This window comes from Clytia hemisphaerica, unplaced genomic scaffold (assembly GCF_902728285.1).
Source record: "Clytia hemisphaerica strain Z4C2 unplaced genomic scaffold, Clytia hemisphaerica genome assembly, whole genome shotgun sequence".
NCBI lineage: Eukaryota > Metazoa > Cnidaria > Hydrozoa > Leptothecata > Clytiidae > Clytia > Clytia hemisphaerica.
The window spans coordinates 49,541-77,188 of NW_027104045.1; the positions used below are offsets into that span (position 1 = coordinate 49,541).

The window sequence follows — 27,648 nt, forward strand, 5'->3', positions numbered from 1 at the left end:
TAATGTAGTAAGCACTCTTCAAATAAGATATTATTGACAATAATCCCGATTCACTGCTTATAAAAGAAACAAATATTTGTTCGATTTTGTTTCTCAATAATGGAGAATGTATAGCATTTTTTATGTTTTTGAACGTGAACCAGTGCGATGGTAAATTATGTTTTTCAAATTCCATCCTTAATACTTCATTGTCCTGTAAAATTTCGTTGAAAAGATATTTGATGGCTGGGTTGTCCCGCTTAATATCATACACTAGAACACTTGGAAGTCGAAAAACAAATCTGAACAATGCATTCACAGCTGATGCTCCATGGAAATTCATCAAAACACTCTCACCATGATAAGATTCGCTTCCCTTATCGAGTGGATCTCGACCAAAATCCTTAATCCTTGATATTGGGATAATAGGAATGTGAAATGTCCCGTCCTCCGAAGCCAGATACGGCATATCAGCTTCCAATATAAATTTCTTATAAAGGGCTGGGTAACCAGCGATGAAGAAAAACGAGATTCCGTAAGATTTCAACAACGTTAATGATTGGTGAATTGTACTTTTGTTTGAGACATCAACGACGAGTTCTTTGATGCAATCTTTTGGGCTCGTTTCTATGAAGATGCACATTTCCGTAGCGGTTGGATCATTCTCACAGAGCGCTTTTGTAGACAATTCCTTCGTTGTTTGATTTCCATTACCGAGATTTAATAAAGCCATGTATGTTAAATTCAATTGTCTCTTTATATCACTAACATCTTCAGCGATTTCAGCGCCATAGCTTGCTTCATAAGTGTAAACAGATCGTGTGTTATCTTCATAATATGCTGGGTACATGGGTTTGTCCGTTACACTGATTAAAAAGATTGATTCCAAAGGAAGGACCAATGCACTCAACAATCTGGTCAAATCGAAAGAGAGATAACTGAAAATGATGATTCTCTCGGTTGTTTTGTTCCAAATACCGTGAACATTATCACACACAATATGGTAATCGATTCTTTCGTCTGTGGTGATTGGCAACACTAAATCAGTCAATATTTTCGAACTGTTTTGCACATCTTTGAAGCATGTATGGACTAAAGCATTAAAATGATGAAGTTGGTCATACTGGACCCGTTCCATCACCGCTTGGTTCTGTTTGGCATTCTGGCATTCGAAAGTATCATCACAATGAGATGTTGTGAACAAGCCGAGGAGTTGAATCTCATACCTTTCATAGGTTGCACCTGTTTGCAAGCTCACTATGAGATGGAGAATAATGATGATCCATTTTTGTTGTTTTTCCATGGTCGAAAACAACTTGATGGAAGTATTTTACAAAAAAAAATTTATAGCTGAGGATCCTAGCTAAGACTGGACATGTTCCTCTCTAAATCCACTTTCACTGTCACTTTTTATTTCCTCTACGTTAAATAAAGCAACATTTTCCAGTTCGTTTAATTATATTTTAATCAAGCTAGAAAAAGCAAGATTTCCAAGTTCTTTTATTTCTCAGTTAATAAACTAAGAGGTAAAGACTGATTTTCTTTTTGCGCTATTGTATTTTTTGATTCACTGTGCTTTGACGCTTATTCGTTGCTATAGTTACTGTTGAGTCGACATTACGTTTATTCTCATATTTTTATCTCGATAAACAATATGCAATATGGCAACCAGAGCTTCATTATTAGTCTTTATAATTGTTCATATATCAATGGTTTGACAGAAAAGCATTCAATCAAGGAAAAAATCCTATCAATGGTTTGGGAAAAGGACCCCCAAAATCGATTATAATTATAAGAAAAACCTTTCAACAATCTGATTTTAAATCAATATTTCCATGGTTCACAAACATTTCCATGGTCTTTATATTGTTTCATGAAAGTGCTTTTCAAACCAGGCAATGACTCACCGTCGCGACACCTTTTGGTCGAAAATGTGCCATATTGATCTTTAGGTGCCTTATTATATAGTATATATGAAACCAGATGGTTTACGGGCTAAATCAGTGGCTTTCAAGTTTTACTGGGGGGGGGGTCTTTTTGGGGGTCGGTAGCACAAAAATTACGATTTTTCTAGTCTGGGGTTGGTCACGAAAATATGTCATATCTCGAAAACTATTTATTTGATTTTTTTTAACTTTGCAAACGTGTAGCTTTATAACTAAAATTTCAGGAATTTTAACTCAGTCAGTCATAATTTACAGACCGTAATATTCAAATTTTTGCTTTTTTCATGTTTTTTCAAAAAAATGGAAACTTTACATATTATGAACAACAAATCAATTTCATCACAAAAAAAAAGGATACCCCTTAAAACCACATACCCCTTAAACCTACAAAGTTGGGTTTTAGACTCTTACCAAACTTAATTTAATATTGTATAATCTTATATCCTTTAATCCTTTTTGACAATCTCTAGGTATACGTACTTTTATAAAATACCTAATTTCTAAAATTTTGATTATCGCAAAGTGTCGTAAAAGTCGAAGTTATTGAAAATGTTATTTAAGATTCCTTCAAGAAATCAAGTTTTTCAGACCTAGAGATTACACAAATGAATTTAAGGTCATGAAACCTTTACTTTTAGGTATTTACTTATGGAAGGTACGAAAAAATCATTTTCTTCTCCATGGTACTTAATTTCTAAATTTTGATTATCGCAAAGTGTCGTAAAATTCGGAGTTATTCAAAATGTTATCTAAGATTCCTTCAAGTAATCAAGTTTTTCGGACCTAAACCTTTACTTTTAGGTACTTATACTTATGGAAGGTACGAAAAAATCATTTTTTTTCTCCATGGTTACACCCCAAAGAAATCGTAAATCCCTCAAAGTTCTATTTTAAAGCTCATCAGCCAATAAAATCTGAAAATCGACTTTCTCAAAACATGGTCATATTGCATACCAAAATGTCACAAATTTGATAGAGATTTAGAAAAACATTAGTAACATACGTAAAAAATGAAGTGAATAAAAGTTTTGATCCTTCAAAGCCGTTTTTTGACAAAAAAAAATAGGCGCAATTGCATTACGGGCATGAAATTCTGAAAAATACAAATATTGTTGGATTTCTAGCAAATATTTGATCAATTGAATCACGGTTCAGCACCTGAATTGCATTTTCACAGTTTAAGTAAGTTGTGAGCAAGGGGTCAATGTTTGTAGGTTTTAAGGTGTAATAGTGTAGGTTTTAAGGCGTAATTTGATTTTAACGTACAGTTTCGAAAATATTTAGGTACCAATGATCTAATTGTAGCATTTGTAACTTTGCAGTGAATCACTGTTCAAAATTTGAGACCAGAATGACTATTTTACAAAAAGTTATTCAAGAAAACCTTTTTGTAGGTTTTAAGGGGTAAATAGTAAAATTGCATTTATTCACGAAGCAATAAAAACTTTCTTAGCAGCTTTTTCCAAAAAACCATACCCAGGGAAGAAATTCATAGTTAGCCTAGACTCACAAAAAGTTTCAGCCCTTACTGTTTTCTCTATCAGGATATAGGGGTACATTTTTGTTGTTGTTGGTTTTAAGGGGTATTGTCATGGTGAATATATGATCTACTATTTTTATAATTATTGCTATAGGAACCATCTTCATAACCATATTGAGTACAATATTGATATGATGCTTAGAGAATGAAATGAAAAACGCTTCTATGTTTTGACTTGTAGAGTGAAGAGCTCGCTAGAGTTTAACAAACAGATCGAGAAAGAATGTAGAACGCATTCTGTTTTGGTACTGGAACGAGAAAAGTTCCCCATGAGTTCATTGAGAGATGGCGATTGTGATATAAGCTGTATGGAAGCTGCACGCATCTCTCGACTTTCTAAGTCGATCCTTTGTTTTATGATCTCAACAGTTGAACATTGTAACTGAATACATTTTCGATCTTCGATCGTTGTATTTATACTGTATGAAGTCAACCCTGGATTTGCCGAAACTATATATTGTGTCAGTTAATGTTTGTGTTCTCAATTTCATTACGTCCACAAGACTCTCGACTTTTTTCAGTGTTGGGTTCCAGATTCGATCCCGAATACAAATTCATTGTTATTCAAGAGACAATCCCCGTTCTCCTCGTGACAGTATCCACTGGTAGAGTCGGTGTCTGAAAAATGTTATATTCTGCAAAGGACTCATCTGATTGTGTTCAAATTTTACAAAAAGGTAGTCATATAACTAAAAATGATTTCTGGAAATTTTGAAGAAAAAAAATCTGTACTAAGAGATATTTTACAAGAATACGCAAGTTTTGAAATAAATAGACGGGCACTGTTTTCTGATAATAAATAAGAAGCTTTTGTTCAACTATTCAAGCTTTTGAAAAGTTCAACTTATAAAACCAACAAACGTGTTAGTCTAAGAGTCTACTGTGAAATAAAAAAAACCTGAAAGTTTTGACTACACACGATCAGGCAGAAATTATAAGACTTGCTTTTACGTGCACAATTCTTTGTATTAGCATGGTAACAAAGGCAATTCTGCCTACTTCATATATACAGGATCCCGGCATCGTTGGAGACAATCCTAAAACTGGGTTTATTATGGGAACGCGGCGCACTTTTGTGGTGATGTGGAATTCAGAGTGGCAGCCGAACAAATGAGACAAATTTCTTAAATGTTAAATCCATGTTTTCCTTCAATGATATTTATTGATACGTATGGCACAATGGCTTTTATTAATTTAAATACTTGATTAAATACAGTCTGCTCAAGGACGCTGCTTCCGCCGCTCTTAAAACTATAACCACTTAAAATAATACGATATCGTCTTCTGACGAACGGTCATGCGTCATACACGGTTAAACGGCAGCCTTGGCGTGAATCCACCAATCAGCTGGTAGGCTCATATCTTTTGCGTAAGGGAGTGGTCTTTTTTTCTTCATTTTACACTATATTCTTTCGAAAGAATTCTTAATCTACGCACCTGGATTCTCCATTCTAAAGATGTCCTCGCAAGTATTGACTAAATTTTGGCGATAGTTGTTTATAGTTCACTCTAGCCAACAGTGGCGTTGTGGCAGGGGGGGGCCGGGGGGGCCATGGCCCCCAATCGGAGCTTTTTTAAAGGGGCGCCGAAGAGCAAGGGGCGCCAAAAGAGATTTTTTTAAACGCCCCAATCTCAAAAATCATACTTTATGCGCCTTAAATTGCGCCCACCAATTTTACTGAGATAATTTCAAAATATATGCAATCTTTTAACTGGTAACTTCTTTGCAATCTAACTAATTTACAAGTTTTTTTGTGTACAATATAGCATTATTAAATGAAAATCTAAGAGTGCCTCAAGACGAATTTGCTGACAACAATATTGAAATCATAAAACATCAATTTTTTCGCTCGCTTTGCTCGCATTACACATTGTTTCTTTAAGTTTATTTTCACTCTAGCAAGTGTCAAGTTTGTCTATTTTTATTTAGTGATTTGGCGGTCGATCAGTTGTTTCCATAGCAAATGAATTAGTAAAAGTTTAGAAACTAGTCCCCACCCACTATTGCACCAATTTGGAAAATTGGGGGGGGGGGGTGCGCCATTTAAAAAAATTGATTTTGGCCCCTCCAGAAAAGTTTTCCCACAACGCCACTGCTAGCCAACACTATATATCCAATACAAATAATGGATTTTTCATTATCATTTCCATTTTATCAAGACGTTTCTTTCTGAAAGCTTCTTTGGTGTTCAAGTGAGGTCTAAACCAACGATAAAAAGTTTGTACCCATAAAGTAAGACAAAATGTGTCGTATTGTACACGTTGTGACAAGTAACACGATAAGCTTCTATCGACCATGGATTTCTGCGAAAAGTAAGCTGCCGTGGTAGCAATGAAAATCACCGTGGAAATAAAAGATGAATAAATGACGTGATTTGCTTCTTGGAAACGTGACGGCAATTTACGTGCACGGAACCCTTGAACACCATTGCACAATGAGAGTGACACAGCTATGAAGAGTTGAATATAAGTCATGATTTCGTTGCTACATACGATTCTTTGGTTAATGTCTGGTCAAAGTATTTCTTTTGTATCGTGACCTCTGTGTTTACGAAGACGAAAGGTGTATATAGCGTTGATCATTAATGCCACTATTATAATAAGCCATTCAGATGCTTTGGTCATCAGAATTTCGTATTCGACATTATGAATTTTGCTTGTAACGATCATGTACAATTTTTGAGATTTTGAGATATTTATCGATAGTGTAAGACTGAAAGCCATTCCAAGAAGACTTGCTGAAATACAAGTTATTGTGGATAAAGGGATAATTATTGGTAGTATTGGGGAACAAAAAGAGCAATAAATGACTGCATAATTGAATACAAGTCATTGTTCGATTGGCTTGTTTACGATTGGTGTTTCACGCTTCATTAAGAAGATGACCATAGTGAAGATGGTCAATATTGTCATCAACGCTGAAGAATGAGTACCAATAACATTACTGGATCCCAACTAAGAACGATTTCGTTGTACGGGTCATAGCAAGTGGTATGATTCCAATTGACTTTATTTGGATACCAACACTCCATGCAACTTTTGGTCATTCCCTGCGTTTGGTTTATAAGTCGATCCTTGACATTGCTCACAGTTCCAACCATAGCTTTGCGTCCAAAAGGGCGCTTTGTAGAACGAATGAACCAGTTTTTGACCTGCCTTACAGTGTGGTTTCGTGTCATTACACTGTAGGCTACGCTCAAGAGCTTGAGTAGGGTTAAACGTTAAGCTTGATTTCAACTGGTCTAAATTGAGATTACTAATGTAGTAAGCACTCTTCAAATAAGATATTATTGACAATAATCCCGATTCACTGCTTATAAAAGAAACAAATATTTGTTCGATTTTGTTTCTCAATAATGGAGAATGTATAGCATTTTTTATGTTTTTGAACGTGAACCAGTGCGATGGTAAATTATGTTTTTCAAATTCCATCCTTAATACTTCATTGTCCTGTAAAATTTCGTTGAAAAGATATTTGATGGCTGGGTTGTCCCGCTTAATATCATACACTAGAACACTTGGAAGTCGAAAAACAAATCTGAACAATGCATTCACAGCTGTTGCTCCGTGGAAATTCATCAAAACATTCTCACCATGATAAGATTTGCTTCCCTTATCGAATGGATCTCGACCAAAATCCTTAATTCTTGATATTGGGATAATAGGAATGTGAAATGTCCCGTCCTCCGAAGCCAGATACGGCATATCAGCTTCCAATATAAATTTCTTATAAAGGGCTGGGTAACCAGCGATGAAGAAAAACGAGATTCCGTAAGATTTCAACAACTTTAATGATTGGTGAATTGTACTTTGGTTTGAGACATCAACGACGAGTTCTTTGATGCAATCTTTTGGGCTCGTTTCTATGAAGATGCACATTTCCGTAGTGGTTGGATCATTCTCACAGAGCGCTTTTGTAGACAATTCCTTCGTTGTTTGATTTCCATTACCGAGATTTAATAAAGCCATGTATGTTAAATTCAATTGTCTCTTTATATCAGTAACATCTTCAGCGATTTCAGCGCCATAGCTTGCTTCATAAGTGTAAACAGATCGTGTGTTATCTTCATAATATGCTGGGTACATGGGTTTGTCCGTTACACTGATTAAAAAGATTGATTCCAAAGGAAGGACCAATGCACTCAACAATTTGGTCAAATCGAAAGAGAGATAACTGAAAATGATGATTCTCTCGGTTGTTTTGTTCCAAATACCGTGAACATTATCACACACAATATGGTAATCGATTCTTTCGTCTGTGGTGATTGGCAACACTAAATCAGTCAATATTTTCGAGCTGTTTTGCACATCTTTGAAGCATGTATGGACTAAAGCATTAAAATGATGAAGTTGGTCATACTGGACCCGTTCCATCACCGCTTGGTTCTGTTTGGCATTCTCGCATTCGAAAGTATCATCACAGTGAGATATAGTGAACAAGCCGAGGAGTTGAATCTCATACCTTTCATAGGTTGCACCTGTTTGCAAGCTCACTATGAGATAGAGAATGATGATAATCCATTTTTGTCGTTTTTCCATGGTTGATAACAATTTCATAGAAATATTTTACAAAAATAATTTTATAGTTGAAGTGGATAGTTAGAACCGGACATTTTCCTCTCTAGATCCTCTTTCACCGTCACTTTTTATTTCCTTTACGTTCGATCAGTGATTTGATTTGATCAAATTAGAAAAAACATTTTTTCCCCTTTTCAAGTTCTTTCATTTCTCACTTAATAAACTAATAAAGGTAAAGACTAATTTTCTTTTGTAAAGATGAATTTCTTTTTTGCTATATATTCTTGATTGACGTGCTTTTACAGTCATTTGTTGCTATAGTTTCTGCAGAGTCGAATGGCGTTTATTTTCATAAATTTTCATAACTATGCGAATGTTCTTGATAAACAATAGGAAAACATTATTAGTCTTTCTTAAATGTTCATATATATGGGTCCGACAGAAAAGAAATCAATACACCTTTCCCGATTTTTTTTTCGACTTTTTGAAAAACTACTAATTAATAATAATACGATTTAATAAACCCTTCGTACTGCATTTAATTTAGAATAGAAAAACTTTCAAGATTCTACTATCACAAATACAAAATCAACAAAAATGTATAAATTGAATCATTATTCTGTCAAAAAAAGCTTACAAAATTGAATCCGGGTTCTTGAGATATTCAATTTTTAAGTTTTTCCTCTGACAAAAGTACAGTATCCCATGGAAGGAATAGAAACGAGACCCGGTAGGATAAAATATTTTTTTCATATAGGTTTGACCGTAAAACCCAAATGAATCGAAACAGCCATAAAAAAAGGAACTGAAAAGCTTTTGATCTCAATTTCAGAAATGACCTTCAGAAATGAGAGGTCGAAAAACTCGATAAATCGGAAAGGTGACTGTAGTAAGGAAAAATTCTATCAATGGTTTTGGAAAAGGACCCCGAAAATCAATTATGATATGAGAAAGAACAAATTGACAATCTAAATTAAAATCAGGGGGGCTTGACTATATTTTTTAGTCAAATTTTCACTATGAAATAGCATAATTCAACTATCAAGAAGTTCACGACTTTACCCATTGGAAGACTCTACTTTCTTTCACCTCTGGAAATTCCAAAAGAAAATTCAACAATTCTCTTGAAAAGCACTTATAAGAAACAATACAATGACCATGAAAATGTTTCATGTCTATTTTTAGTTTTTTACTCTTCAAATGTTGAAAGGGTTGATAGGTAACGAATGAAAGGGTAGACAAACAGCTTGCTTCACCATATTGAACATACGATTCGGGAAAAGGCTATTTTTTCAGGGTCGACAAATTTATTTAACGAGCCGTACCGGTGTTGTCCTAGACAACTCACTTTGAATGTGTCATCCAGCCAATTTGAAATAAGCTTGATGTTGAAAGGGGGTACTAGGGTTGGCGAATGAGGGGTATGTGCGGACGGGACCTCCGAAAACCGACCCTTAGAGAGACTGATTTTTGCTGAAAAGGTGACCCTTAGAGAGACTTTTTGAATTTTTTTTTTTCGATTTTTGAAAAAAGTCTTACCCTTAGAGAGATTTTATTACAATTTTTTCTCTGGAAATCAAAATGATTTTTCCGACCCTTAGAGAGACTTTGAAAGGTGGAAAACCCGACCCTTACCGTCTGCACTTACCCATCATCCATTTTTGCCTAAGTACCCCCCCCCCCCCGGGTGTCGAAATAAAGAAGTAAGAAAGACTGAAGAATTGCATAGTTTAAATGGGCGTTCAAATTCAAAACAGTGACTGGATTAAGTTTGAACTACTAAGACTTTATCAATCAAAACAAACAGAGCGAATATATTTGTGGAGCAAAAAACTTAGAATACGAAAATTTTATACGACACACAAACACATGAAGAGACAGGTAGTTACGGATATCCGAATATAACTTAGTTTCCAACCCAAGGCTGTAAGATCTAAATCGATGTAAGTGTTCACTCATTCATTCATTCATTCATTCATTCATTCATTCATTCGTTCATTCAGGGAGGACGTGATCAACTCAATCAACAAAGCGGTAGACAAACGTGAAGAAGGGATCGTCATCAAAGATCCTTCATCTATCTATAAACCAAGTAAACGAAAAGGTGAACAGCTTTTATATACTTCGGCCAAGAAACTTAAGATAACATTTAAACTGGGGTTGGCAAGATAATTTGCTAAAACTTAGTCGTTTGATATACCTAAATTACCCAAGTTTCCTTCTTCTTTACATAATGGGCTTTAAAATGTTCTGCTATGAAAGTCACTTTCCAAGCTTATTGGGCTTTTCCAGAAAAATATTTTACCCCCACTGTTGAGGATATTGATTTTGCCAAGTATCGAACCCTCTGGATATCCACTCTCACAAATTAGCTCGACTCCCTAGATATTCTCTCTTATAAAGATGCTTACCCCTGGATATCGTATTTCTTACTTGAAAAGACACTTTACCCCCTGGATATCCACTCCTTTGTAGATATTTAACCCCCTGGATTCCACTTTTGAGCAAAATTCGTTAACCCCCTGGATATCCGATATCCTCAACAGGGGGGGGCGGACTATTTCTGGAAAAGCCCATTGTACTCGAAAATGAAAAACTCTTTAATAAATTCCATTCATAGGTAGCGGTTGGTTGAAATTGAAGCCAGAGTACGTTGACGCTTTGGGTGATGATTTGGATCTCATCATTCTTGGTGGTGAATACGGATCCGGTAAACGCCGTGGCGGGATGATTTCTCATTTCTTGTTGGGCGTGGCTGTCACTCCTGATACTCCTGGTGAACGACCAACCAAATTCATGACGTTTGGCAAGGTATGTGTGTTAAACCGGGTGACTGGGTCACTCAAAAAATCTATATAGCCTAAAGGAAGACATTTTTGAAAAGTGAATCTCAACAATTCGACGAAGTCTAACACATCGTGTGTATATATTTGTAGACTCATATTTCAGATTTTGAGATTAAATGTAAAAGCTATTAGATTAGACCATATCAAATTGATTTTATTACCTCGGTATCCCCAGCTCCTATTTCTCTACAATTCCCAAATCATTCATTTTCATCTAGGTGGGTTCAGGATACTCAGACAAAGAATTGAAATCAATTTGCGATCAACTGAATCCTCATTGGAAGAAGTTTCAAGGACCGACATCCTCGATTATCTTCACCGATGGCTGTAAGGTAAGAAACCAATACACCTTTTCGACCGTAGCCGCCGATTGCCGCGCGGGTATTTTTTTGTCCGCTTTATCCCACTAAAACCGTCCCAGTCCTTTTTTTGCTCCTATAAACAATAGAAAAATGTGCCAAAAAAGGATTGGATCGAGTTTAAGGGGATGATTGAATAATTAAGTGGCACGCGCCTGACCGCTCTACTACGGTCAAAAAGGTGTATACATTCAGTATTGGGCTCATTGACATTTTAGTGTATTTTCCACACCTTTTTAAGTCGATTATGCGAGCACATCCTTCAAATGATTTTTGGCTGAACTTAAAAAGGAACTCAGATTTGACTTTAAAATTTTTGAACCTCGTGAACCAGGAAAGCAACAAAAAATACCTAAAAAAAACGTATTTTCAGCATTATTTGGCATTAAAATGTGTACTGATGGTATTTAGATACCAAACTTGAGGTAATTTGGAAATAAAATGAGATAAACAGCAAAGATTGCTAAGCATTTTTAGCTTAAAATCCATTAGCTATTTTTTGGCAACTCCAGCCCTGAGCTGAAAATTGGGGTTGCTTATAAAAAAATGTGTACAGACTACAGTGAACGTGTTCATACGAAATCAGCAAAAATGAGAAGTTAATATTAAAATTGTACTTTAAGTTTAAGGTAAAAGTCACATAAAATTCTAAAAAAGAATTGTCAACTCTGACTAGATTAGCCGCTTTTTTTAATCTGTTAAATACTAAATACAACTTTCTTGAAGGATTCTTTCTCTCCTCTCAACTCCAGGAAAAACCTGACGTTGTTATTGAACCACGTGACTCGATAATAGTTCAGATCAAAGCTTCCGAAATTACACCATCAGACAAATACAAATGCCAATGCACCATGAGGTTTCCACGTATGGAACGAGTGAGAGATGATAAATCGTGGTTTGAGTGCATGACCTTTGACGAGCTCGAAGAAATGAAAAAGGTATTTAATATCTTCTCTTTCTTTTTTTCTCATCGATAATTATCTTAAATATTGATTGATAATTGAAAAGCTGAGATTTTATTACCATTTTAACATAATACAGAAACCTTGAAATATTCATCAACGAGCCTTCTACTTTTTGCGCAAGAACTGAAAAACGTGCATAAAAGAATGAAAGGAAAAAGGAGGAGGGTTGGGAAAGAAAATCTTCTGTCTATCTTCGTAACAGTAACATGCATTTTCCTAATTCTTTTGTGTACTTGTTCTGTGATGAAAATTGTATTCGGCTATTTCAGAGGGAGAGGTACGTTACGTCACGTTTTTTTAGAACAATTTGATAGCACCCCTAGTAATAGCGTCCCTTTTAGCCGTTCTTACATAGCCCATTTTAACTATACGCCAAATCTTTTTGCATTTTCTGATACCATTTCAATAAAGTCTGCGACCGCAGTCGGAGGCGACCCGAAGGCTCCTCTTTCGATAGCAATCCACCTAAAGGTAGGGGGGAGCGCCACTCAGGGAGGACCCTAGATTGCTCCACCATCGCAATAAAGTAACCAATAGGAATCATGGAATCTTTCTCAAAGATGGCGGACGGGCGCCTATCGTACAAACAGAAAGTCAGTGGTGATGCAGAAGACACTGAAGATGGACCTTCGTCCAAGAAGAAGCGGCGCACTGTGCTTCGTGTGGAACGCCCACGAAGTGTGGCTCAACATCTAAAAGGTGCCGACATCACAGACATCCAGGAAGTACGAAATGATTTTTGTTTTTTTTTTATGAAAGGCTACGATGGCAAAAATACCAACAGCAAGTAAAGAAATTTTACAAAGATACTTATTACACAAATATTACTAGGCAAGTATTCAACGGCTTTGAAATTTGCACGATCTGAAATTAACACGAATTTTTCTGCTTTTTCAAGGAAACAGCGGCTGGTCTTAATTAAGGGGGTTTTCTTTAACACGAAATTTTTCCAATTCGTGCTAATAAAATGACTAGTAATATTCGTGTAATAAGGTATTTACAATATGGTGAAAATAAGAACATTTTTAGGCTTAAAGCTGAAAAAGTTAAGAACATTCAAAGGGTTCTGTAAGTCAAGTTTAACTAACGACCTCCCTTCATTTTCCAGGTATCAAACTGGTTGAATGAGACTGAATTTTGTGTTATAAATGGTCCGACTGAATTTTCTAAACAAAAACTGGAGCAATTCATAGTTGAGGTACGTTACTGATAAATAGACTGATCTGTTTCGTGGAGGGGTATATAAGTAAAAGTAAGTAAGTCTGCGACCGCAGTCGGAGGTGACCCGAAGGCTCCTCTTTCGATAGCTATCTACCCGAAGGTAGGGGAGGGCGCCACTCTTTCTCCCTGGATTCCTCCACTTACCCTTGATCCTTCTCTTAGTCGCTGAGCATCAAGCAGAGAGGCATCAAGTACCATTTTGGGAATCTTTGGTATGACCCGGCAGTGGATCGAACCCACACCTTGCGAACCGTAGCCGGATGCTCTACCACTGTACTACGGGGTATATAGTTGACATTTGCTAATTTGAACTCAAATGGGAAATCTTTTTGTTCGAAGTTCATAGGAGATTCGAATTATAGAAAGTATATTGAGAAGTTTGACGGGAATTGGTAGTAAGTTCGAATTATAGAAAGATTCGAATAATAGAAGTTCGATTAAGCGAGAGAATACCCTCCAACACCTCTTCCCGATACTTTTTAATTTTTGACTTGACTCAATGAATAAGGAAACATTTCTAAGAATTCTTTGCCCTTTTCGGGAACTTGAAAACAGTCTTTTGAGAGTAGCCAAGTGTCGTGTATCGTAAACTTCAAAATCTCGCATGCGAACCTTTTCCCATCTACAGAACGGTGGTACGTTCGTGCAAAATCCCACCGCTGAAACAAAATGTGTTATCGTAGAGAAAACAAACTTCAGAGCTAAGAACATTATCAGGTATGTATTTGGGTTAGTTCATCAGGGAAAGAAAACAAATAAAATTTCATTTTCGGGTTGTTATCGAATAATATAATATAATAATATCATTAGTATCAAAGCCACCACCCCTCCCTCTCCCTTGGTAACTGGTGATTGGATTAATATCAATTCCATTGGAATTCCATTGGAATTTTAATATCATTAACATAAATATGGCGTAAGAATACTGATGAAAACACTTTGTTTTAAGCTCGTTTGGGTAACCATGTTGAACTAAGAAGGACCATGAACATATAAACGACTGGACGTCTTTTCTTCTATTATGGCTTTGAAGCGAGCTTCGTTGCCGCCATATCCAATTTGTTATAAAAAAATCCGACAATATTCCGTCACAATTTTATTTCTTTGGATTACTGTAATTAACTAAAAGGATTGACAGAGCTTGGACATTTACTCGTTATTCACAAAAAGAATTATTCTCGAATTTCTTCATAAGTTTGCAATGTATTTTGTCAACATTCTTCAACACTGAAATGCAGAATTTTAAATGGGTGTATACACTTGAATAGCTTGCCAAAGTTGAGAGCCTGTGTCATAAGAATATCATAATTTTACTCCCATAGTCTCTAAAATTATTCCATACTTTTGAGTCAAAGTTTAGAAATATTAGTCGGAGCTGACAAGCTGACGGTGATTTAGCCTCTGTTATCTTTGGTATGATATAGATAAAGACTTGAATTAGAGTAGAACAACAGAGACTTTTGTCGAAGTTTTGACGTTGTTAGCAAGGTATTCCCAGGAGGTATATCATCAAAATTTATTGTTTTATTTTATGTTTTCTAACGAGGCGGCAACGAAGCTAGCAGTGCGTTCTACAAAAATACGAAGGAGATGGATGCCCAGTCGTTTATATGTTCATGGTAGAACAAAGAAGGACCTACTTTTCACTAACTAGCAACACTGAGGAATTGTTTACTTCTTTTTTATCATCGGGCAGGGCCTCAACTCTAAACCGTTGAGCAGACAAACTTCCGAAAAGGGTGCACGAATACTTTATGTATAACTTTTTTCTAAACGCACTTGATAATTGCAATTTATTTTTCATAGTCGTGAAAATGTGGATGTTGTCAAAGCATCATGGTTCATTCGATGTCTGGTGTGTAACTATATCATTATTATGATCTGACGTGACGCTACAATGATTGAAGGCTGGTCTCCACTTTTGCGCGAAATGGGCGACAGTTTTTTTCTTAACCTTTTTTGCCCGAAGAAAAGATTACGTCATAAAAAAGTTTCGCAAGAACAAAAAAAAGTTGAAGGAAGTTCTACTTTTTTCATCCGTTACGTCAATTTTGACCAATGGAATTACTTCATTTTTCAACCAACCAATGACCTTACAAAAACGTCAAAAGGTTTTCGCTCATGTCGCGCGAAAGTTGAAGACCGGCCTTGACGTGAATTAGGTTCTTAATAATGTCATAGAAGCCTTTGCATTACAATTCAAAATACCAAGTAATGATATAACTTTTTAGTTTAGTCCCAGTGATATTTTATATTCCCATCGGTATTATAAGATGTTTTTCGCCCCAAAGTCTAGGATTCTCGCCAGGTCTTTGAGACAAGGGTTGTTTCATATTATAGGAAGAGAAACAGATGAACACGTATCAACCCTCTGACATCATATTCGCTACGGAGACCACCAAAAGCACTTTCAACCAAAACTATGACCAATATGGCGACCACTACACTCAAGACATCGAAAACCCGAACGAACTCAAACAGATTTTCGACGGTATCAATGCGGATAGTGAAAAGAATCATATTCAAGTTTCAGATATTGCAAACATTGAACAAAGATATTTTCATGGGACGTCCAAGTACTCCATCTTTCGGCGATGCAGGTATAGTAGTATAGAAGACATTTTGGAAATCACTTAAAACATTTTCAAAGTGTTTACTTTTCTACTAGAGTGGAAGTCTCTACAGGCTGTCCGGAAAAAAAGTATCGAGTTCGAGCATGATCCTGAGTATAAGGTTGTTGCGTGTGTTTAACAAAATGTAAGAAAATACAGGGTGTCCCTAATAAAAGTATCGAGTTTGAACATGCGATTGAGTAAAAAAGTTTGTGTGTGTTATCGCTAAAATATAAGAACGTTCTCCATCACATAGGCTCATTACAAAAGGTAGTTACAACGTATAAATTAATCAATAGCCCTTTTACTATTCCCCTGTTGCATAAATGTACGTCTTTAAAAATCAAAATTAATCAAAATTCAAATTCCCTCGTTTTACTTTTTTATTGTTCCATTAGACTGGAGTCGTTTATAATGCGTGTAATACTAATAATACCAATACTAGTAATAATAATACGGGATTTAGTTTGTATAAACGACTGGAAGAATCCGGTGTTCCAGCCTTATAAGATACAGGGGCTAGCTACGCAGAAACTTGCGTAGCGAGAAAACAATTTATCAAGCAACAACAAACTCTCAAAACGAAATCAACTCAAATGAAAAACTTTCAATACACAAATCCACACATATTCTTTTTTCCCCAGAATTATTTTGAACAGGAAAAAATTATAATTGCAATATTGACACTTTTCTTTTGTTTGGAGTTAGTGCACAAAGGTTTCTAGACGACTAAAATTGTTCCATTCATTACTTTTTGCTTTATTTCTACTATGTATAAATTAGTCGTCTAGCTTGCTAGACTATTGTTCCATACATTCCATTTTTATTATTTTCATAGTTTTACATAGTATTCTTTACAAACATGTTTTAATTGTTGCGCTTTTCTCATGATCGTAATTTCGTTGCATTTGTAAACAGGCAGAGTATGTTTTTATTGTTACGTAATGACAAAGAAAAAAGAGGGAGAGCTTAAAATACAATTTTGTGAATACACACTTAAAACTTTCTACTCAATCGCATGTTCAAACTCGATACTTTTATTAGGGACACCCTGTATATACTAACACAATAATTTTTTTTACAACAGTCATTATGATTAAAAAGAATCGACTTTCTTTACAATTTTCATGACGTTAAAGTCATTGGGAATTGTTTTTTGTAAAAGTTATGTAAAAGTTATTCATAAAAGATGTTTCATGACAATTAATATGACACAGAGAGAAACTTTGATGAACATTGAAGATTTAGTGAAACACACACAAGAACTTTCTTTCTATAGAAGTGGTACGACTCGAAAACCCAACAAGGGCTTGATAATATGTTTGATCCACTAACAATCGTCTTGGTAATTGTTAATGACTTTTACCATGTGCGTTGACAATGAATTCCAAGTTTTTAGGAAATCAGGGATAGAGTTATTAGCATAAGACTGAATTGGCAAGATCCAGTTAGGCACTATATTCAACCAAATCTCAAGCAAGCTGTCTTTTCCTAACTGACTAATTTTCACCCACGAAATAAAAAAACAAACAGAAACTATACGCAGGTCAAGCAGGAACACTTAAAGCCTTGGAGCTAAGCAAGGTGTTACTAAATCATCCTGTACATATTCTTTCTGCCATTTCTTATAAAAATGGCTGATCGTGGGTGAAAATGACGCGACACGGAGTCGGTCTATTATCTAGGCGATAATGACGGACTGGAGGGCCTGCAAACTTGCTTGAAGATTTCAATTTTAGAGATTCTACCGCATGAACCTTTTTGGACCTACCCCGGTGGGGTGGAGGTCCTATAAATTCACCTCTGTCCGTCCGTCCGTCCGTTCGTTACCAGCTTTTCTCGAGATTGAATCATAGGAATCATTTGATTTTTGGTACAAAGGTGGAAAGCGGTGTTGGCCAAAATGTGACGGAGCCCGATTTTCGAAAAAAAAAATTTTTGGGCAAATTTGGGCCAAAAAACGGCTGAAAAACAGGTTTTTTTGGAGATTGTGAAAAATTGGATCATTAAATTTTTTTGATTTTTTGCATGAAAGTAGGGTACCATCATAGGTAAAAGATGGCTCAAGCAGATTTTTGCAAAAAAAATTTATTTGGCTTAAAAAACGCATGTTTATCTATAAGAATCACTATTAATAAGCATACATTAATGTTCTTAGTCAAATTACTCAATCTTTTTATGAGATAGATGTTTTTTTTGCTCACGAGGGCTTACTTTTGAAGCATATGTGTGTTTAGACATGAAATTTTGGTTGCTTGGCGAATTTTTATAGAAAAACTGACCAAATTCGATATTTTTTTATAAGCACATTATCAATTACTTAGGTATTAGCTTTTCTCGAGATTGGCTCTTTCATTCTTTATGATTTTTTGCACAAAGATGCATAACTATAAACCCTCGAATGTGACTGAGCCCGATTTTCGAAAAAAAATGTTTTTGGGCAAATTTGGGCCAAAAAACGGCTAAAAAAGTGTTTTTTGGACTTTGTGAAATATTGGATCGTTTTTTTTTCTGATTTTTTGCATGAAAGTAGGTAAAAGATGGATCAAGCAGATTTTTGTAAAAAAACTTTGCAGCTCAAAAAACGCATGTTCATCTATAAGAATCACTATTAATAAGCATACATCAATGTTCTTAGCCAAATTACTCAATTTTTTGATGAGATACACGCTTCTTTTTTTTATAAGAATGGTGTTTTTTCATTTCATCATGGATATTCTTAACTTTTTGGCGAAAATCATCCAAAAATATTCTTACGCTATTCTTAGGTTAAGATCAAAATTTGCAATCTACAGGTTAAAATGCATTAAAAATGGCATTTTTAGGTTCAGTTGCTAAATTCCATGACGGTGATATTCTTACCATATTCTTAATTTTTCGGCCATTTTCATCATGGACATTCTTATAAAGTGTATTCTTATAAAAAAAAAAGCGTGTAGATGTCTTTTTATGCTCACGAAGTCTTGAATATGAAAGAATATTTCAAGAGCATAAAATTTTGGTTTCTAAACGTTTTTTTTTGTAAGAAACAAACGACTAATTTTAATAAATCGTCACTATTTGTGTTCTGAATGATTGTTTAACGTTCATGCTCACGTAGATATCAATTATATATGTGTTAAATGCATAACCAGGTAGGTCCATAAAAGTATCACTTGTTATTTGCATCTTTATTTGATTTCTATTTACGTCATCAATACACATCGAGTTTTTTGAAAAATACAAGTCGCCAAAATTCTGCAAAATACATAGCTATTCGGTAATTTTCTCAAAAGCGATATCAGAGCCCGATTCGCATCCCCTATATCAAAACTAATTTGGGGATGCATGCAGCCTACTTAAAACGTGGTCCTTATAAAAAAAACGATTAGAACAAATGATGGTCCAAGTAAATTATTTGCATTCCCAGCTGCCACACAACGTTATTTCAACGTTCATGTAACGTTGGACGTTGTGAACGTTAGATAAACGTCAAAAAAAACGTTGTGTGCCAGCTGGGTTGCTTTTGCTAGATAAGCAATCAGCTTCATATACGTATTGATTGGCTTTAATCTAACCCATTTGGTATCTATCAGATTTCGATGATATTTCCTTCGACAAATCTTGTCAGATCATAACTAAAATAGCTAAATCTCACTTTCAAGGAGGGCTTGGTGTTGAACACCGTCCAAATTCATGTTTTTCATTAGAAATGAATTTTACCCGCTTAATATTATACCACTTCATTTAGAATCCCGTTGTACGTTAATTTTTTCTGCGCTCTAATTAAGTGTCAACTTTTCCAACGGATCACTGAAATTGGTCCTAGCTGCCTGAAAGGAAAAATAGAATTAATAATTGTATATGAATGAGGGCAATTTTACGAGGGCTTTCCGAAACGTAATCAAATGCAATGAGTGATAGCGAGCTATAGTTAAATGTCTTTGTTCCAAGATGCCTACCCAATTAGATAGCGGCCGTAATACAGTGGTAAAGTATCGGTGCGCAAGGTTTTGGGTTCAAAACTCAGCTGGGTCATACCTTAAGGGAAGAAATTTTCGCGGTTCACAGCTCAAAATTCCGAAGTTTGGCGGAATTTTTTTTTGTGGTTGAGAGGAATTTTTGCTTAAAATATCGCTTATTTTGCCCAAAAAACACCAATTCTAAAGGTGATTTTTTAAATAATGAAAATAATCCTTTTTCGCGGAATTTAATTTCGTCAAAAAACCGCGAAAATTTGTTCCGCGAAAATTTGTTCCCTTGAGGTACCAAAAAGATTCCAAAAATGGTACTTGATGCCTCTCTGCTTGATGCTCAGCAATTAAAAGAAGGATCAAGGGTAGGTGGCGCAATCCAGAGAGAAAAAGTGGCACCCTGCCCTACCTTCGGGTTGATAGCTATCGAAAGAGGAGCCTTCAGGCCGCCTCCAACTGCGGTCACAGACTTACTTGCTGGATAGCTTTTGGACCTACCTGGAGGTCCTATAAATTAACCTTTGTCCGTCCGTCCGTTAGTTACCAGCTTTTCTCGAGATTGGCTCATTAGTTTTTTCTAAATTTTTGCACAATGATGCGAAATGGCAATGCCCAAAATGTGACGGAGCCCGATTTTCGAAAAAAAAATTTTCCGACCAAAAATGGCGGAAATATGCCGGAAAAACTGGTTTTTCGGCATTTTCTCGAGATTTCATCATTAGTTTTTTCTGATTTTTTGCTCAAAGATGCGTATTAACAATGCCCAAAACATAGCCTAGTCTGATTCTTAAGAACAATTTTTTTCCGGCCGAAAATGCCGGAAATATGCCGGAAATCGCCATTTTTCTGGATTTTCATTGGATTTTTCCATATAATTGGTTGTTTTTTCATTCAAAAACATTATTAATAGCAATGCCCACTATCAAGCATGTTTTAATTTTCAATAGAATTGATTTTTGAAGCCGGAACTTTCTAAAAATCGCCGGAACAGCCGATTTTCGCCGGAAAAACGGTATTTCTTGAATTTCTCGAGCTGTACTTTATATTTTTTTATGAAATTTTGCACACTGATGCAATATGACAATACCTAAATTGTGACGGAGCCTGATTTTCGAAAAAAGTTCAATTCCAGCCGAAAATGCCGGAAATATGTCGGAAAAATCGGCTTTTTTTACATTTTCTCGAATTTTCATCTTTAGCTTTTTTTCTGATTTTTTGCAGAAAGATGCGTATTTGCAATGCTCAAAACATGGCCGAGTTCGATTTTTGAGAAAAAATTTTTACCGGTTGAAAATTCCGGAAATCGCCGTTTTTGCAGATTTTCATTATATGTTTTCCTTGTATTTCTATGTTCTTCACACAAAAACATTATTGATAACAGTGCTCACCATCAAGCATGATTCAATTGTCAATAAAACTGATTTTTGCAACCATAACTTCCTATTTATTTTTTTCCCCTACAACCCTTCCCTCTCCCCCCATCAACAATCAATGATGAATTTATTGCGTTGTGTATTTTCGCTAAACCCTATATTTTCTGACTGATTTTTTTCATTTTTCTTTTCGCATTGCTATCTAACTTTCATCATCAGGTAGGTCCATTCAGCATGTTGCTTGTTTTATTTAGCTTTTTGGATTTACAACAACTTTTAAGCATGATGAGTTTGGCTGTTTCATTTAAAATCCATGCAGAGGATGGAGGAACCTTATCAACCAAAAAAATAATTCTTGGAAATATAGGGAAAATGAAAAAAATGCAATAAGCACCTGGAACAATTCTTCTACATACCTTTAAGTGAGGGTGGACGAACTAAAACCTGTCTTTTAGTCCCAAAAAACGTGTACAACACTTCGCAGTTCATTTAGGGAAATTCCCAATGTGACATAAGTTAAACCACAAGTGGTTTTTATCTTTTCGCTACCACAACGAAAACGATGACATTAGAAAGCAGTAAGCTTATGGTTGCCTTCACTGTGCCTAATGTTAATTTTTGACAGATCACTTGCAGTGGTCTTAAAAAAAAACAAATTAAAGTTCATCTAAATTCTATCTCAATTATCTCTAAGTTTAGTTTCCTTCCCCTCTGAGCAGGCACATAACGTATCTTCTAACGTTCACAACGTCCATTTAACGTCAGATGAACGTTGAATCAACGTTATGTTTCGAGGAAATACTTCTATTTAAAATCACTTTATAAGAATGTCCATGATGAAAATGTTTCATATTTCAAAAATTTTGATTTTTGAAGCCTGGGGACGAGTTTTTCGCCAAAACGAGGCTAAAACTTTGGGGCAGCCTGGAGACTTCAAATATTGTTCGATTTGGCTGAAATTTGGCACACTTGTTCCTTGGGTAAATATCTGGTGGTATATTTTTCATTTTTCAAAAGTTTTGATTTTTGGGGCCTGGGGACGAGTTTTTCGCCAAAACGAGGCTAAAACTTTGGGACAGCCTGGAGACTTCAAAATTGTTCAATTTGGCTGAAAGTTTGCACACTTGTTCCTTGGGTAAATATCTGATTGTGTTTCTTTCATTTTTCAAAAATTTTGATTTTTGGGGCCTGGGGACGAGTTTTTCGCCAAAACGAGGCTAAAACATTGGGGCAGTCTGGAGACCTCCAAAATGGTCGGATTTGGTTGAAATTTGGCACACTTGTTCATTGGGTGAATATCTGGGGGCACTTTTTGCATTTTTCAAAAATTTTGATTTTTGGGGCCTCGGGACGAGTTTTTTGCGAAAACGAGGCTAAAGCTTTGGAGCAGCCTACAGACCTCCAAAATAGGCGGATTTGGTTGAAATTTGGCACACTTGTTCATTGGGTGAATATCTGGGTGTCTACAATTGGGCCTATGAATAATTTGAAGCCACTGGAGTTGAGCCCAGTGCGTTGCGCACGTTCGACTATTTTTAAAGCATTTTCAATTATAAATTGTCAATAACCCCCAAGTTAGGCTCACTCCTTTCACAAAAATGCCATTTTAAGCTTGAGACGTATGTACTAAGCGTTAAAAATCTATTCTGAATTAGGATCCTAACCTAAAAATGCTGTAAGAATATTTTAGGATGATTTTCCTAAAAAAGTTAAGAATATCCATGATGAAATGGATTTACACCATTCTTATAAAAAAAGCGTGTATCAATCTTATTTAAAAACAAAACCAATTAAAGCGATTGATGGATCACCGAAAGTGACACGTTTATTAAACTGTTTGGATTTTAGGAGGGGCCTTTCAAAAAAAAGTGAGCGTTTATTAAATAATATATAACCAAGGCCACTTAAATAATATGAACTGGAACTATATTTTGCCTTTTCATTATTATTTGAGTACAAATATGTCAATTTAGGAATGTAAACGTGTGAAAATCAGTTAGAATACTAAAATAATATCATCGTATAGCTCAGTTTTCCTTCATAGTATACCTCCATACTGCTACTTGTCTCTAAAACACCCATTCTAGAGGGGAGGAGGCGTTTATTTGAATGGGTGTTTGTTTTTTGGACCTACCCCCGGGTACCCCGGTGGGGGTCCTTTAAATTAACCCAAGTTCGTCCGTCCGTTACCAGCTTTTCTCGGGATTAGCTCATTAGTTTTTTCTGATTTTTGGCACAATGATGCAAAATGATGATTCCTAAAAAGTGACGGAGCCCGATTTTCGAAAAAAAATATATTTGGGCAAATTTGGCCCAAAAACTGCCTAAAAATAGTGTTTTTTGGACTTTTTGTGCAAAATCCTGTCATTACTTTTTTCAGATTTTTTGTACAAAGATGGAGGGCAAGATTCTCTAAAGAATGACTGAAATGGTTTTTCCCGGAAAATTCTTATTTGCCTTAAAAGACGGATTTTCGTATTTTGGGCAAATTCCCTTTAACCAAATAATGAAAATATAGCTTTTCTCAATGTTGACTCATAATTTATTTCTGTTTTTTTGCACAATGATGCAAAATGGCAATGCCCAAAATGTGACGGAGCCAGATTTTTAAGGAAAATGTTTTGGGCAAATTTGGGCCAAAAACTGCTTAAAAATAGGGTTTTTTGGGCCTGAATGGTTTAAGTCATTTTCGTATTTGGGGAAATTCCTTTTTACCATTTTACATTATTCAACACGCAAGCTTTTAGTGTCATACGTTTGATACGAATGTAGATTATAATTTAAATAATATTTTAATGGTCATTCTGTATATATTTTTCGTGTAAACAATATTTCGACCTGCTTGGTGCAGGTCTTCGTCAGGTCTAAACAATACAAACGGTTGAAGGCGCTACCTTGACTTTTTTGACGTCAAAAAAGTCAATGTAGTGTCTTCTCCCTAATGTACGAGAGCATTGGCTTCCAAAACCTAGATGTCACATACTGACCATCGTCTAAATTAAGACCATGGTCACTATGTGGCGCCGTCTGACGGAATTGGATTTCCAATGCTTCTCGCACTTTTCTATCAAATTTGTTCTCTTCAGTCTTTAAAAGCCTAGCTTCGTTCCAATTAAGTCCTTGGGTACAGTCTTTAGCATGGTTAGTTATACCCGAAATGTCCCATTTTTCATCTTCAACGTTCTTTTTATGTTGGCTGACACGTGTGGATATCTTTAACCCGGTCTCGCCAACATATCTTTTACCACATTCGCATTCTATCATATACATACCAGGGTGACTGTTAGGTGGTAGTCGGCTTTTGTTCTTAGAAGTTAGCAAAGTTTTTAGATTTGAACCACTCTTGAACACTGTTCTGTACCCAGCATTTCGGAAGGATTTCCTCAGTTTTGGGCTCAGACCAGGTATCCAAGGTAATTTAACGATTGGTAGTTGCTCTGGATCATTTCGATTGTCGGTTGTCTGGTTCCTGGTTCTGTCGTAATCGTTTGCGATACGGGTTAAAGTGTTACGATCATAACCGTTCTCGACAAAGTTATTTATTAAGAAATCAATTTCTTCCTGACGGAATCGGTCATCACAAATTCAGACATACTTATTTAGAGAATAAGAATTTTGCTGGTCGGAATTTAGAGGGTGTCACATGTAAGAGGCTAAATATCGGATTAACAAGCAACATGCTGAATGGACCTACCTAATGATTAACATCAGATGAAAATAAGAAAAAAGTGACAATAATTGTATAAAAATTCAGAATGGAAAAATAAAGCTTGTGTGTTTTAAATAATATTTTAATGGTCATTCTGTATATATTTTTCGTGTAAACAATATTTCGACCTAACATCCCCCATGTCGAGATTAGACCAAGTTACAGCACAGACTCTACTGTCTTCATAAGATAATTAATTTTTTTCATCTAATTCCAGACTATTCGTACCAACGGCGGAGGTTCCGAATTACCCTTACAAGGTCAGCATTCATATTAAATCTTTCATATCGAAAAAAAATTGTCTTGTTTGATAAACTTATGATAGAATACCTTAAAGTTGAAATTGTGTTAAAATTTTTACTCGAGGCACGAAGTTTTTCCCTTTAAGATAGCGAGCAAACTCTCTCGTATTAGGGATGATCGTCTGTATTTTTAATGACAAATTCTGACTGATGAAATGAATTAATATGCGTCATAGACTTCCTTACCACATTAGAAATTTAGAGGGAATTTTCCAAAAGAACTAATTAATTATTTCGAATTAATATATTTTTTTAGAACATGATGGAATTTGTGAGCCTAGAATATTGTTTACATGGTGGTACGATTGTCCGAAATATTGATCAAGCTACACATATCCTTCTCTCGCAAAGGTACAGGAGTTTTCTGGGTTGGAAGATTCCTCTAAAGATGCCGACCTTTCTTAAAATTTGAGCACTTAATATTCACTATCTTCCCATTCATTTTTGACAATTATTCATCGTTAAATTTTATATGCACTGTTTTACCACTGTTTCTTTTCCTGCACTGAGTTCTGGCCGTTGGAAGTTTGAAAAAATTCAGAATTTGCTGATTCTAAATGTCCATTCATTACCGCCGCCCCTAAACGGCTAAAAATTGGATGAACAAAATAGATTCACAGCGAGGGGCTGTAACGTTTGAAATTAGAAAAATTATGAAAAATCTAAATGCTTATAATAGTCTTCAAAATTTTTCTCTACTATTCCACTAAAGTGAGGTCGATGAGCTCTCATTATTTTGGAATTTACATTTTAATGATTTCCATTTTAATGACCTATTTTGTCTACTTAGTGACGATCTGGCCGTCCAGGACATACGTGCAATAATCCGAACGAAACGAGTCAAGCCTCAGGTTATCACAGAACTTTGGATTCGTGATAGTATCGATCAGAACAAAATGTTGGAAGAACGACCTTATAAACCTGCGTGAACATATATTCCTATTGTGAAGTGGTTGGTTCGCTTGTCCGTGACACCACCAAAGGAGTGCTAGAGGGTGCAATGCTCCTATTTATAATGGTGTTCATTGAGCTCATCGGTTTGACTTCAATACACCTTTTCGACCGTACTCTTGTCTCCCGAATAGACGTCCCCCCGCTAATTGTTAAGAGACCAAAAAATCCATCCCCCCCCCGCCTCTTATTAAGACCCCCCCCCCCCCCCCCCCCCCGCTAATTAAATTCGAATAATTCAATATTTTATTGCAGTGTAGATAGACCTTAAACTTGATAAAATTTTCCTTTTTGTTAGTACTTGGTTCTTATTTTACGTGTTCATTTGTTAAAGTTTCTTTTTTGTTGTTGAATATGATACCAGTTAGAAAAAATTCTGTCTTCAAATTACCCCCCCCTCTTATTCCATCCCCCCTGCTTATTAGAATTTAGAAAATTTTCCTACCCCCCTGCTTATTCAGACCCCCCCCCCGTCTGTTCGGGAGACAAGAGTAGTCGCGCGGGCTTTTTTTGTCCGATTTATCCCACTAAAACCGTCCCAATCCTTTTTTGACGCATTTTTCTACTGTCTATTGGTGCGAAAAAAAGGACTGGGACGGTTTTAGTGGAATAAAGCGGACAAAAAAATGCCCGCACGGCAATTGGTGGCTACAGTCGAAAAGGTGTAACCTATGCTGGATAAAAAATACAATACAAAAACTCCGGGGAATTTTGCCATGAAATATGTAAAGAATGATGAATTTCGTCAAAGATGTGAAAAGTCAAACTGTTGTGGAAGGTCCAATTAAAATGCTCTATTAATACTGGATACTTTTTGTTCTGTCATCTGCAAACCTCTGTTAACATCATTTACTTGAGATTATATTTTAATGTTATTATGAATAGATAATTACTTTGTCATAAAAATCTGCTCTCTTACACAAATTTTCCGATACCCCTGAGAACACTACTGCTTCGGTCATTCCTTTCAGCTAATTTTCAAATACCCCTCGAGGTTTTCTCTTCTCCTCCTTTAACAGCATTAAGGAGGACCATCTTCCTTATCGGACCTACACCGGTGGAGGTTCTATAATTTAAGGGCTCTCTAAACATGGTCAAATCAAAAAATCGGTTATGAGACTTGAAGATAAAACTTTTGTTTTGAGTTCCTCGACACTTTTAACAAAAAACTGTCTTTACATATAAGTTGTTTCTGAATTTATTCTATCAAGAGTAGCATACCAGGATAATCACGACGACGGACGAAAAATGTAATAGGCTAGTGAAAATACGAAATTTGAATGGCTGAAACTCACTATAGCCTGTTAAAATTTTGTTCGTCGTCGTGATTTTGCCGATTTACTTAACCTCACTATTGGCAATTTAATTACAAAA

The 27,648-nt window shown here is 35.7% G+C and overlaps 1 protein-coding gene across 2 annotated transcripts in view; it reads left to right on the forward strand.

The window, feature by feature from the left end:
* Nucleotides 1-26,381, forward strand: part of LOC136811842 (DNA ligase 4-like) — a 55,346-nt gene extending 28,965 nt beyond the window's left edge. Inside the window, exons 9-20 of one of the 2 annotated variants that reach the window (XM_067068471.1) lie at nucleotides 9,987-10,087; nucleotides 10,604-10,794; nucleotides 11,048-11,161; nucleotides 11,941-12,126; nucleotides 12,714-12,878; nucleotides 13,262-13,351; nucleotides 14,003-14,091; nucleotides 15,181-15,229; nucleotides 15,715-15,974; nucleotides 25,239-25,281; nucleotides 25,580-25,674; nucleotides 26,114-26,381. In XM_067068471.1, coding sequence (XP_066924572.1) covers nucleotides 9,987-10,087; nucleotides 10,604-10,794; nucleotides 11,048-11,161; nucleotides 11,941-12,126; nucleotides 12,714-12,878; nucleotides 13,262-13,351; nucleotides 14,003-14,091; nucleotides 15,181-15,229; nucleotides 15,715-15,974; nucleotides 25,239-25,281; nucleotides 25,580-25,674; nucleotides 26,114-26,252 — 1,522 coding nt within the window. In that variant the 3' untranslated portion in view covers nucleotides 26,253-26,381. The remainder of the gene's footprint in view (nucleotides 1-9,986; nucleotides 10,088-10,603; nucleotides 10,795-11,047; nucleotides 11,162-11,940; nucleotides 12,127-12,713; nucleotides 12,879-13,261; nucleotides 13,352-14,002; nucleotides 14,092-15,180; nucleotides 15,230-15,714; nucleotides 15,975-25,238; nucleotides 25,282-25,579; nucleotides 25,675-26,113) is intronic. The other variant, XM_067068470.1, reaches the window with a different exon arrangement.
* Nucleotides 26,382-27,648: the final 1,267 nt, after the last annotated feature.